The following is a 12,516-nucleotide window of genomic DNA, read 5'->3' as shown; positions in this document are numbered from 1 at the left end:
GCCTGCATTCTTCGCCCACCCGCCAGCAAGGATGGGCCCGCTTCTAGTCCCTCGCCCTGCTGCTCTGATTGGACGTCACACTTCACACGCTGTGTGATGGTTCAATATGCATGTGCCACTCAGCGCCTGCAGATGGACTTTCGCCCCTCAGCTGCTGGCGTAAGCCCGCAGACTTCGCTTTGGCGTGCTGCATGGCGGCCGGCTGACTGTGCGAACGGCTGTTAAGAGCGAGGTGCGCCCCGGGCGAGTGTGTGACCTCGACTTCGATGTGCGTTGGTGCTGGACGGCTTGACCTGCGATCCTAACAGCCGACAACATCTATGAGGACGAATTGAGCGACTACTGGCGACCCGTAACCATCCGGATTGAGCTCAGCTGAAGCTCATTACCTATTGCAGTCCAACCAGTATCAGCTTACATCCACTACTATGGGCCGTTTGTTCATCCCGCGAGAATGGCGACTCGCGCGCTATGTCTGGCTCCTCATGATGCTCGAGTTACCGATCACCGTCGCCAATCTTGCGCTGTTCGGTATTGCGTCGCCAAATCTGTATCGGACGATCCTATGGAATGAAGGTGGAAAGATGGGCTTCAACTCGGATTCGTCGACAATCGTCTACGCATACGCAAACTACCGGCCTCTGAAAATACCGTTGGTTTGGAGTGGATTGTAAGTATCTCCACACGCAGTCACAAACACACGGGAACCCGGAGCATCAGCTTGCGCGATATGCCTCGAGGATGCTTCACCACTCCCATCAGTACAACAACTGACTCTACCCAGCAACACCCAATACCACCTCGTAATCGGTGTAGTATGCATGTTCTTTTACCTGCTTAAGGCCACAATGTGGCTGCTCCACGTCTTCCTCCCCATCTTCTCCGTCCTCCTCCACATCCCCCTGCTCGCCATCTGGGCATACGGCATCCACATCCAGACCTCGCCCGACACCATCGACCCCCAGCGCAGCAATCCGGGCGCCCCCTGGTACATCACCAAGAACTGCAACATCGTCGAGGACAAGACCGTGCGCGCGTACTGCATGCAAGCCAAGAGCAGTTTTGCCGTGAGCTGCATCATGCTGTGCGTCCCCCTCCATTTCCACTTCCGTGCACAGGACTAACACCCCATAGCTCGACATATGCGCTCTTCCTCGTGATCTCCGTGTACAGTCTGTACCCGACCAAATCCGCGCTCGAAGCCCACCGCGCGCGCCAGGCAGAGAAGAAGGCCGAGAAGGAGAAATGGGCCAGCACGCCCGACGGTTCCAACGAAATGTCCGCAGAGGAACAGTGGCAGCACATGTGGGAGCTGCAGCAGCTACCTCGCACCCCCGGCGCGGCGAACGCCATGTACCTCAAGAGCCCTATGACGCCGCGTACGCGCGCGTTTGGCGATCTGGAAGGCGGACAGGCGGGCCACCAGCAGCAGGAGGCTGAACCGCATCCGAGCTGGGTCGCGCAGGCGCATGGCCAGGCGCATGGGGGGCAGCAGAGTTGGTATGCGGGGCGGAATGAGCAGGCGGGGTTTGTGCAGGTACAGCAGGTTAGTCCTGTGGCGGAGCAGGAGGAGTATCAGTATGGGCATGAGGTGAAAGGGAAGGGTGTTGGGTTTGCGCATTGAGACGCTATTTCCAGTCTTGATTCTCGGTTACTTGCTTGCTTTTGTGATACCAGGTGTGATTCAATCTACTCATTACTGTTCCAATTTTTTTTTGTCGGGATTCTGCTGCTCTCGGATAGGCTAAGGAGATCGGCGTGTCTACCTGCAAAGTCAAACGTTGGTGTGTCTGGTTCAAATGAACGCCTTATCCTCCTCTCTGAGCTTCTCCAACTCTTCCCTCGCCGTTTCACTCAGTCCAGCAGCCTTGAGCAATTCGCTGTCGACCATGATACCCGCGAAAGGCACCTTCGGTCCATCGGCCTCGGTGCTCCAATCCTGGCGTTCTTCTTCTGCTTCACCGACTCCTAAGCTTCCGCTACTAAGGGCCTTAACCTGCAGATCCTTGATTGCGGCCTCCTGCTTCGTAATCTTCTCCGCCAGCTTCACGCGGCCCTTGGCGAGTATGTCGATATTGTCGGGACAGCCGTCGAGTGCGATGCGCATATCTGCGAGCTTCGTGCGCGCCTCTTCTAGCTCCTGCTGCTCAGGTGTAAGCATGTGGTATGCTGTCTGGATATTAGCAGAGGGCTGCATGATCGCATCGGCAGAGAGGACGAAGGGTACATCGGCAGTGGGATGCGGAACGTCGGCGAAGGTCGTGAATGGTGGGTTGCGGTAGTTCTCTGGATCCTGTGCGACGTCTTCGAAGAAGGAAAGGATGGCGCGCTGGACGTTGGTTTCTGTGAAGATGCATTCGCCGGTTGGTTCTTTTCCGCCGGCGAATGTCGGACATGGTACAGATCCGCTCTTCCATTCTGAGCTATCATCGCTGGCTGAATCGTCTGTTGTGGACCCGATTCTGTTCGTAGAAGGAACGACGTTCAGTGTCAAATGGTGCAATGTCTCCGCGAGCTTAGAAAGCGGACCTGGCTCCGCCAAGTTCTCATTCCAGCACACTGCCTTGGTACCTTGCTGTGGATTGCCCCTCGAAGCGTCGCCAGCGTAATCATCTGGCAACTCTATGCACTGTGTCGGGCTAAGGCTAAGGTCTGAGTACTTCCATTGTCTCGTACGCTGGTGTAGGAAAGCCTTGATACTCGGGTGTGTAATCTCGGAGTTGTCTATCATGGTATGAACGACTGCCATCGCAGTTACTCGGCGGCCGTATTTCTCGACTGCTTGCATTAGTTACATTTATCACAATATTCATGGCAGTACCACTTACAGTCGTTTTTGAACAACTCCAGTATCTTGTCTGCGCCACCTTCGATCGCAACAATGTACACCTCTGCGTCTGGTACAACACGGCTTGGGTCGCAGAGAAGCTGGTCAAAGACAGACTTGATATGCTCGGTAGCATTGCGATGGCCCTCCACATGATTTTCCTGGTCGTGGATCCTAACATGATCGTGTGCAATCGACCTTCGGGGTAGAGCGTACCAACTTCTCATAGTCATAGCCTTATTGTACTTGTGAGAGTAGAGGAGCTGACCCGTGTTCATCACAATCAGACCGGGGATCTCGTTGACCTCTTCGATTGACGCACCGTCATCAAAGAGACCACTTGTGGCCTCTTGACTTTGCTCTTCTCCTGCTACACCTGCACGTTGAACCAACTCTTTTGCGAAGTTGACCACAGATCCGCCGTTAAGACCAAGCTCTCGCTGCAGTTGTCGATATGCGAGAATACCAAGGTCCTGCAGCGTATCGTTGATGATGACGACAATGCGCTTCCGTCTCTTGAGGATATCCAGCGGTGGAGCAAGAGTCGGAATATGCGGTCCATCGGGCTTTGTTGTGGTGAAATGAGGAAAGTAAAGCTGCTTGATTCCGAGCTTGGATAGGCGCTCAAGCACCTCGGCGCGAGAGCAAGCTTGCACAGTCAGCGGTAGCTCGGGTCAAACATAGTTCTGGAGGTATTCGCACCATGTAATGCTTCGTTGCGCACCTCATTGTGTCTCTCGATGTTAGTAGAGTTGAAGACGAAAGGCTTCTCGGGCGCCTCGATCATGCGAATATGGCCGAGCCTGTTGATGAAGAAGCTATGATCGGTCAGCTGTTTGTACACGAAAGGCGCGTTACAATCTCACCCAAGCTTCGTCAAGTCCGCAGGATAGGAGGCATCTGGTGTGATTGTGTCTTCCTTGCGGCGAAACATGATGTCGCGTTTCGGGTATGGCTGCGAACACTCCGCGCCGGAAGTCCTGAGTCGAGTTGCAGTCAACCGAATACGTTTATGAGTTGCGCGCGGATAGCTTGTTGATCGGACTGGGTAAGTTTGTTGTCCGCAGGTTCCCGTTTGCTGCTGCTACAACGGGTAAGAGGGCAAACAGAGGGAGGAGCATCTCATCTTGACGTCAAATGGAACACGGTTTGGTCGTAGAAATTTTGCTTCTCGCAGATAACGCCGCCCAATGCAATTGTGTCACCCCGTAGTATACACATATATCGAACCCCTACGCCACCACACGTCTACCAACTGGCCTTCTTCACACCCGGCAGGTTTCCGGCAAGCGCATTCTGACGGAATTGATACTGTAGAGCTGGTCAGCGTCTTGATCCATGTCTTGGCTTCCGCAATACGTACACGTCCAAGCCTGAAGTCGCTGAAGATACCTCGTCCCTTTCCTCCCATTATACACCTGTTCTTGATCTGTGTGAACCGTGTATAGCAGTGCATCTGGGAGAGCTGGAGCTGAGCCTGTGCGCGCACGCGCTGCGGCAATGTCGTGTTGCGGATGATGTATCGAAGGGCTTGTCTATCGTGTACTTCGTCAGTCGTTGTTCGCAATGACAAGGTGCATGAGCGCATACCGTTCGGGCTCGTGTTCTGCGAAGACCTTGCGCTTCGTGTGGTCGCGAATGTTACGGATGTTGGCGAAGCATCCGAGATCGAGCTTTTTGGCGCGGAATTGGGACATGATGACGACTGCGGGACAGCGATGGGCGACAAATCGGTAATCTGTGGTTAGAGTCGAGGTGAGGACCTGAAGTTCGGCGCCAAGCTTCGCGACTTCCTCATGATGTCAACCAATCAGCGACACCCTGCTCCTCGGAAGTCCGCTTCACATTGTCCCCCACCGAACGTATACCCATAAGCTTTGCGGTGTAGTTCGCTGCAGCTACTCATTCTAGGGCGCTCTGTTGGGGCATATACTGTTCTACTTTCTCTTCTACAGGTGTTCTTCGTCGACTTTGGCAGGCTACAGCTTTGACTGACACTGAATATTCATGTTCTCCGCACAGGATGCGAAGGAAGTGTTCCAACTCCTGTCGCTGGAGGGCGACCTGAGCAATCCTCTGATACTGTCCAAGAGCGGTGATGGCTTCGTGACGCGCAATTATACTCGCCGAGCATTTGAAAACCTCGTCACACATGGTGAGTTCCAACAATCTTGCTTTTGATCCTCGCTGACCAAGAAGTCCATGGCGGGTCAAGAACAACAACGTTGAAGCTGGCACTGGATCTGGACGTGAGTGAAGAGACTGTTCGTCATCTTGCGGAAGAGAACGACGGCACGCTGCTTCTGCGGAGCGGCGATGGCCGCCAGATCATCACCAAAACGCAGCGGGATGCTATCGACCAAGATCTTGAGGCTGGTGTTGTCTATGGCCTTGTGTCGAAAGAAGAATTTGCACGCAAACACGACCTTTCGTACAGCAGCCTGGACCTCCTCATTGACATGTCGGAAATTCACATACTTGAAGTAGAGGGCTACCTGTACAGCACCTCATACGACATGACTGCAACCGGAGCTATCGCGAACTTGCTTCGAGAACACATCGAAGACTTGGAGTAAGTCAGCCACTATTGAACTCATCCAATTAGAACAATGACTGATCATCTTCGCGCAGAATCCTCGACTTGGTACCGACGTGTGTTCCCGGAAACCCGCCGACTTGGTTCATACATCGCACTGTTGATGGCCTACTGGAGGACCCGGAGTTTGCTGGGAAGATCCATATTCATGACCTATCAAGTGGCATTCGTTGCACTCCCGTGCAGCTCATCAAGCAAAACCACGACGACATCATCGAAAGTTTGCAGTCAGGAAAGATTGCCTACATCGATCTCCACGCATTCCAGAGAGATAACCCCACCATTTACGCGACTGTGGAGGAGACCGAGAAGCACTTGGACAATACCCAGGGCGTTGAGTTAGTCGAAGCTTTCGCGATTTCAGATGCGTGGATCTCGAAGTTCAGTCAAGAATGTGTATCAAGCATGGCTCGTGACGGGGACATAGATTTTGGGGTATGTGAACCTGAACTTTCCGATACAACAGGCTCTAACGGATGTGTTCTAGCAGCCCGTCATAGCTAACTTCCCTGACAGCATCTATCACTTTATCCTGGACAAGGTCGAACAAGCTATACGCGCCTTGTCCCCAGGCACACATCGTGCTGGTGAGACCTTGCTGAGCGAGGACAGCTTCTCCCGACACCGTAACATCCTTCTTGATCTTGTCAGGGCCGATGCCGCTTCTCAATGGCAGCGACGCAAAGAGGACCCTACGATGGACGACAAATATTCGCTATCCAACACTTTCTATCAAATCCTAGATGACAATCCAGTGTTGCAAAACTTGATCAAGGAGAGAGCGTTAGAGCGAGAGTTTGACGATGCATTCTCCGCAAGGATATCTGAGCTCGAAAACCAGAACGAAGCCGACTTCGCAGACTTTTGGACAGATCGCATCGTCACGCGCGTTGCGATCTACTCAGAAGGACTTGCCACAATTGAAGACTCAAAGTTACAGGACCAACTGTCCGAGCTGCTGGCCCAATACATACAGAAAGACCTTGTCCCAGACGCACTGTCGAAAGCTACGTGCCAAGGGCTTGTGGCGAGCCGTAAAACTCGCAAGAACGTCCACAGATTGGAGTCTGTTCTCAGCACTGGTAGGACGGATGTATCTGCTCTGATGGCATCTCTGGACAGATTCAACAAGAAGCAATCGATTGACGCGCCTGCATCCTCAGCCTTGGAGTCGTCTAAAGCAGCGATGCTCGGCGACATGGCACGGAGAATGCAGAAGCAGAGAAAGTCTGACGGTCCCCTGCTGTTTTTGACACTGGTCGTCTTTCTCTTCGCTAAACACAACGCTGGTGTTGTCTATGCAACAGGCAAATTCGCACCCAAGCTGCTGAGACATCTTAAGCCTATGCTGAAAGCAGGACAGTACGCACAGCTGGAAGCTTGGAAAGAAGCTGCGAGAGCCGGCACCCTGAGCGCGGAGGATAGAGACGGCATGAAGATGATGGTGGAGGCAGGAGTCTAAATGTGACAAATGACTTTCGAAGATACCACACCTTATGAAGATACGGACTGCAAAATGAACAACCTCTGCCACATACGCGCACTTTCAATTCTGCTTCGCTCATCGAGGTCTACGTGAAGTAGACATAGTGAGGTTCATAGCTGTACAGAGCAAGCCGGTGCGCCTCGGCAAACGAAGGCTTAACGGGACGCAGGAGGAACTTCAAAGGACACCCCGCACGACCCGCCACTTCACCATCACCAACGCTATCAAACATCAACATGTAGCCATCGCCAATGATGGCAATGCTCAACTGCCTATCGTGTAACGAACAAAAGACAACAAGTCAAGGGAAGTGCCGTATGACGAATAGTCTGCTAGGCTGGTTGTTGGCTATCAGTTGAAGTGCCGCCTGCAGGAGTCCAGATGACAGGAGAGGAGTGGGTAACATCAAGATGTACAACACCAGACGAGACTCCACACTAATCACGATCGCAGCAAGCCTCCCGATGCACCTTGCGAGACAGCTGTAAGACGCAGCTAGTCGCCCGGCGAGACCGACGACCCGAACGCGATCGGCCGATAGCACTTCAGCGACTCCGGATGTCAGGACGACCACGTTTGAAAGTCGCGGGGTGCAGAACGGACCCTACGGCATTGTTTGAGCAGCAGCAGAGAAAGCGAGTGGATCTCCGCGATCTCTGTCATGAAGTATAACCTTTACCGACCAACTTAGTAAGGTTGAAGATGACGTTGATGACAAAAAGCACAACGCCGGACACTAGACGTCGCGCCATCACCACCGCATCACCCGCGGATGAGCGCCATCAGAGTGATGCACAGGCACCATCTGCTTCGAGCCTCATTACTGCCACCACGCCATTGGTCAGGCAGCCTTACCTAAGCCTAGCAGAAAGATTTTTGTTCCATCATGGACTAGCGCGAATTGCGTGATCGCACGTCTTCACCCCCAGCTACCGCACCTTTGCGGAGAAGGATTTCAAAGCGCAGCCGATGGCGGGTCTCGATATATTCTCCAGAGGGAGTGGAGTGTATCTTGTTCTTGTACATCACACCGAGCAATCGATTCATAATAGTATCGCCTTCTGCGAGCCTTCAGGAAATTCACCTACGCCATCACTCTCTCTACGTCTTGCTCGCACGTGCCATTGCTACACTTGGATCCATGAACAACATGTCGTCACAAATCCTCGAGACAGAGCCCCGAGCTCAGTCTCCTAGCATTCGTTCAGAGTCTGGATATGCTTCAGGGTCTTCAAGCCGGGACAGCCTGCCCGAAGTCTACTTCAGCAAGCCTCATCTGAAGTTCCTGAACGCTCAGCTGCAGAAGCTGGAGCCGCAGGGTGAGTGGCCCCCGCACTCATGGTGCAATATCTCTCGGCTAACTTCATGCTAGACATCCTCAAATGGTGCATCACATCTCTGCCTGGGCTGTCACAGACTACTGCTTTTGGGTTGTCTGGCCTTGTCACCCTTGACATGCTCTCTAAGATGGACGGACCCTATAAGCACAATACCGACATGATCTTCCTGGACACACTGTTTCACTTTGATGAGACTTACGCACTGGTCGACCGTATCCGCAAGAGGTACAACACCCCTATCCACATTTACAAGCCTGCCGGTTGCGACAATGTCAAGGACTTCAACGCACGATATGGTGAGAAGCTCTGGGAGACCAACGAGGACCATTATGATTACGTCGCCAAGGTCGAGCCTGCCGAGCGTGCATACGCTGAGCTCCAGGTCAAGGCTGCCATTACTGGACGTCGTCGAAGTCAAGGAGGCAAGCGTGGTGACCTCGACATCATCGAGATCAACGACAGCGGCCTCATCAAGATCAACCCTCTCGCCAACTGGTCGTTTGCTCAAGTCAAAGAGTACATCGACGCCAACAACGTTCCTTCCAACGAGCTTCTGACCAAGGGCTACAAGAGCGTTGGTGACTGGCACTCGACCCAGCCTGTGGCTGCTGGAGAGGACGAGCGCGCTGGCCGCTGGAAGGGCCGCAATAAGACCGAGTGCGGTATCCACAACCCCAAGTCCAAATACGCACAGTTCCTCATGGAGCAGGAGCTGAAGGCACAGCAAGAAGCTCTCAATGGGGCTCTGCAAAAGCTGGCTGTGTAGAACATTGCGTTTGAGTTTTTCTTTTTGGCGTTTTATATCAAGCATTTAGCAGAGGCGTTTGGGTTGTGGTCATGAAGCATGGACTGGATTGGGTATGGAATTTGGAAACAGGCATTACAACATAACCACATGAAGATACAAGAACTACAAGCTCAGTCGGGGCCGAGATACCACCGGTCACGAGTGTTGCAAGTCGATCAATAAATGATCAACACAGATCCAAGACTTCTGGGCCATGTTGTGATGCGCTCCTTGCTAGAAATTTACCTCATCCGGAGACGTCCAAACAGAGACACACGAAATGGCCCTTCCCCCACGTCATCTGCCCAAGACTTTCCAACCGGCAGTCCGGCCAAGTGAGCCTCTAGAAAACGCGTGCAATTGCGCAATCGGTTCCAAGGATTTGCCGATCCATACAGGGTCCCGCCTACACCCTAGGGCCACACAATGGTGGTCAACAAGTGGGCAGAGGAGGGCTCACAGACCCAATTGCGAATAGTTTTATGCGTGAAAAGCTCAGAGCGACGAGCCGAACGATCGGCCGTGATGCAGTGCCGGATTGCAGTTTATAAGGTCAGACCTGGCTGCTGTTACGGTTTCGTCCATATACCCCATACACTTTTTCACAAGCAAAATGGCGAATACACCTCACGGTAGGCCGCCCGCAGCTTAGCCGCACACGCACACATGGAGCAGACTGACAGTTGACAGGCGGCGTCCTCAAGGACCTTATTGCGCGCGATGCCCCTCGCCGCAAGGAACTCTTCACAGAGGCCGAGAGCCTGCCGGCGATTGTGTTGACAGAGAGGCAACTGTGCGACTTGGAGTTGATCCTGAACGGAGGCTTCTCGCCGCTTGAGGGTACGTCATGGCGCCGCACACGAAGCGCGCAGTGGGGTCACGGGTGGAGGGGCAGCAGCCTCGCGTGTACCACATCTCGAGGACGATGCGCTGACTGAACGCGATGCAGGCTTCCTCAACCAGAAGGACTACGAGAGCGTCGTGCAGACGGAGCGTCTCAGCGATGGCAACGTGTTTGCCATGCCCATCACACTCGATGTGTCGCAACAGACCATCGACGCCCTTGGTGTCAAGGCCGGCGCGCGCGTGGCCCTGCGCGACTTCCGCGACGACCGCAACCTCGCCATCCTCAGCGTCGATGACGTGTACCAGCCAGACAAGGCCGAGGAGGCCAACAAGGTCTTCGGCGGCGACGCCGAGCACCCAGCCGTCAAGTACCTCAACGAGAGCGTACAGGCCTTCTACGTCGGCGGCAAGCTCGAGGCCATCGACCGCCTGGAGCACTACGACTATGTTGGCCTGCGCTTCACGCCTGCCGAGCTGCGCTCGCACTTCGACAAGCTCGGCTGGTCCAAGGTCGTTGCGTTCCAGACGCGCAACCCCATGCACCGCGCCCACCGTGAGCTGACGGTCCGCGCCGCCCGCGCCCGCCAGGCCAACGTGCTGATCCACCCCGTCGTCGGCCTGACCAAGCCCGGCGACATCGACCACTTCACCCGTGTGCGCGTCTACCAGGCGCTGCTGCCGCGCTACCCCAACGGCATGGCCGCCCTCGCCCTGCTGCCGCTCGCCATGCGTATGGGCGGCCCCCGCGAGGCCATCTGGCACGCCGTCATCCGCAAGAACTTCGGCGCCACACACTTCATCGTCGGCCGCGACCACGCGGGGCCCGGCAAAAACTCCAAGGGCGAAGAGTTCTACGGCCCCTACGACGCCCAGGACGCCGTCGAGAAGTACAAGGACGAGCTCGGCATCGAGGTCGTCCCCTTCCAGATGATGACGTACCTGCCCGACACCGACGAGTACAAGCCCGTGGACGAGGTCACCAAGGGCGTCAAGACCCTCGACATCTCCGGCACAGAGCTGCGCAAGCGCCTCAGGACCGGCCAGGAGATCCCCGAGTGGTTCTCCTACCCCGAGGTCGTCCGCGTTCTGCGCGAGTCCCACCCTCCCCGCAACCAGCAGGGCTTCACCGTCTTCCTCACCGGCTACCAGAACTCCGGCAAGGACGCCATTGCCCGCGCTCTCAACGTCACACTCAACCAGCAGGGCGGCCGCTCCGTGTCCCTCCTCCTCGGCGACACGGTCCGCTCAGAGCTGTCTTCCGAGCTGGGCTTCAGCCGCCAGGACCGCGACACAAACATCGCGCGCATCGCCTTTGTCGCCTCGGAGCTGACCAAGTCCGGCGCCGCCGTCATCGCCGCGCCCATCGCCCCCTTCGACGAGAGCCGCAAGTCGGCCAAGGAGCTCGTCGAGAAGTACGGCTCGTTCTTCCTCGTCCACGTCGCCACGCCCCTTGAGCATTGCGAGAAGACGGATAAGCGCGGCATCTACGCCAAGGCCCGCGCCGGCGAGGTCAAGGGCTTCACCGGCGTCGACGACCCGTACGAGACTCCCAAGAACGCCGACCTGACCGTTGACATCTCCAAGACGAACGTCAGGACGGCTGTCCACCAGATTGTCCTCCTACTTGAGGCGTCTGGTCTGTTGTCGCAGTTGTAGGATTTTAGCGTTTGGCATTGATATAGGGCTGGGATAGACATGGTTATGAATGATCAAGACGAATCAACGATAGACTGCAAGCGGTCGAACACACATACTTGCTTATACTGTGCCTTCATCAGAGATTTTGTCGGGTGTCGTGAGTGATGATACTACGCGGCACGCCATTTGCGCCTCTGCCGGCAACATGTTGCTGTATACAATGTCCACCCTCGAAGCACTTGTGACCCGGGCCTGCAACCGTACCGACATCCTATTCCTCGACGTATTAAGCATGCTGTGCTAGATGAAACCTCAGATGTGAGCTTGAGATCGTAGAGAATAATGCTGATTCTGAGACCTTGCTTCCTTACCTATGTCGACGCGGTCAGGGATTCGAGAAGACTCAGTGCCGATATTTTTCGCCCATGCAGGCGTCTCCATGGCAAAGTTGTATCTGTCTTCGTTTGAAGGATGTTGGGATGCGGAGGAGCCGTATGCCAGGGTTAAAAAGGAGACGTGTGCGGTGAAGGAAGCGCCCGAGGCGAGCGTGAAGGTGTGAGTGCCTTCCTGGGGAATGGCAACGCCATTCTTTGTGACGAGTGATGAGGAATCAGAAGAAACAAGGGCGAGGGATTCTTCGACCTCTTCTGATGCTCCGCCTTCAGATGTGTAGTATCCTTTGTCTAGACTCTAGAGAGACTTCGTGCTTGCCAGCAATGACTAGCTTTAGCTTGGCGCCTATGCGGCCTGTGCTCGAAAGTGCCTTCGCGATGGACTCGGGCGAACCGTCCTCTGTTATATTGCTACAGTGTAGGAGTACGTCGCGGGAAGGCAGATTGCTGGGTAGATCTGCGCTGTGGGTATCTGGAAGAACGAGGAAGCGAATTGACTTTGTCAAGCGGGTCCTCTTTGAGCTGGAAAATGGTGTGGGTGGTGGCGAGCGGGTGCACTTTGTGATCGGATTTTTTTTCTATGATGAGGATGTTATGGTGGAAG

At 54.7% G+C, this 12,516-nt stretch overlaps 6 protein-coding genes across 6 annotated transcripts; 4 read left to right on the top strand and 2 right to left on the bottom strand.

The window, feature by feature from the left end:
• Nucleotides 1-428: 428 nt before the first annotated feature.
• Nucleotides 429-1,624, top strand: M421DRAFT_50178 (uncharacterized protein; the record flags this gene model as incomplete). The annotated part of the gene is made up of 3 exons (XM_033594805.1): nucleotides 429-670; nucleotides 785-1,084; nucleotides 1,135-1,624. The coding sequence occupies 3 exons, from the start codon at nucleotides 429-431 to the stop codon at nucleotides 1,622-1,624; spliced, it is 1,032 nt and encodes a 343-aa protein (XP_033454557.1).
• A 171-nt stretch (nucleotides 1,625-1,795) lies between these two features.
• On the bottom strand, nucleotides 1,796-3,761 carry M421DRAFT_50396 (uncharacterized protein; the record flags this gene model as incomplete). Its single annotated transcript, XM_033594821.1, has 4 exons — nucleotides 1,796-2,778; nucleotides 2,829-3,476; nucleotides 3,530-3,645; nucleotides 3,694-3,761. The coding sequence occupies 4 exons, from the start codon at nucleotides 3,759-3,761 to the stop codon at nucleotides 1,796-1,798; spliced, it is 1,815 nt and encodes a 604-aa protein (XP_033454556.1).
• Nucleotides 3,762-3,959: 198 nt separating this feature from the next.
• On the bottom strand, nucleotides 3,960-4,582 carry M421DRAFT_415342 (glucocorticoid receptor-like (DNA-binding domain)). Its single transcript, XM_033590665.1, has 3 exons — nucleotides 4,418-4,582; nucleotides 4,191-4,362; nucleotides 3,960-4,138 (listed from the first exon to the last, which is right to left on the bottom strand). Exons 1-3 carry the CDS (start codon nucleotides 4,522-4,524, stop codon nucleotides 4,076-4,078), a joined length of 342 nt encoding a protein of 113 aa, XP_033454555.1. The 5' UTR covers nucleotides 4,525-4,582; the 3' UTR covers nucleotides 3,960-4,075.
• Nucleotides 4,583-4,681: 99 nt separating this feature from the next.
• Nucleotides 4,682-6,964, top strand: M421DRAFT_415341 (uncharacterized protein). Its single transcript, XM_033590664.1, has 4 exons — nucleotides 4,682-4,982; nucleotides 5,027-5,399; nucleotides 5,459-5,858; nucleotides 5,911-6,964. Exons 1-4 carry the CDS (start codon nucleotides 4,835-4,837, stop codon nucleotides 6,883-6,885), a joined length of 1,896 nt encoding a protein of 631 aa, XP_033454554.1. The 5' UTR covers nucleotides 4,682-4,834; the 3' UTR covers nucleotides 6,886-6,964.
• Nucleotides 6,965-8,059: 1,095 nt separating this feature from the next.
• Nucleotides 8,060-9,015, top strand: M421DRAFT_440 (phosphoadenosine phosphosulfate reductase; the record flags this gene model as incomplete). The annotated part of the gene is made up of 2 exons (XM_033594643.1): nucleotides 8,060-8,228; nucleotides 8,282-9,015. 2 exons carry the CDS (start codon nucleotides 8,060-8,062, stop codon nucleotides 9,013-9,015), a joined length of 903 nt encoding a protein of 300 aa, XP_033454553.1.
• Nucleotides 9,016-9,620: 605 nt separating this feature from the next.
• On the top strand, nucleotides 9,621-11,712 carry M421DRAFT_118039 (sulfate adenylyltransferase). Its single transcript, XM_033587268.1, has 3 exons — nucleotides 9,621-9,668; nucleotides 9,727-9,876; nucleotides 9,986-11,712. The coding sequence occupies exons 1-3, from the start codon at nucleotides 9,650-9,652 to the stop codon at nucleotides 11,536-11,538; spliced, it is 1,722 nt and encodes a 573-aa protein (XP_033454552.1). The 5' UTR covers nucleotides 9,621-9,649; the 3' UTR covers nucleotides 11,539-11,712.
• Nucleotides 11,713-12,516: the final 804 nt, after the last annotated feature.

Source organism: Didymella exigua (assembly GCF_010094145.1).
Source record: "Didymella exigua CBS 183.55 unplaced genomic scaffold M421scaffold_1, whole genome shotgun sequence".
NCBI classification, from domain to species: Eukaryota; Fungi; Ascomycota; class Dothideomycetes; order Pleosporales; family Didymellaceae; genus Didymella; species Didymella exigua.
The sequence above is the reverse complement of the archived record's forward strand: the minus strand, read 5'-3'. Positions and strand labels throughout refer to the sequence as shown.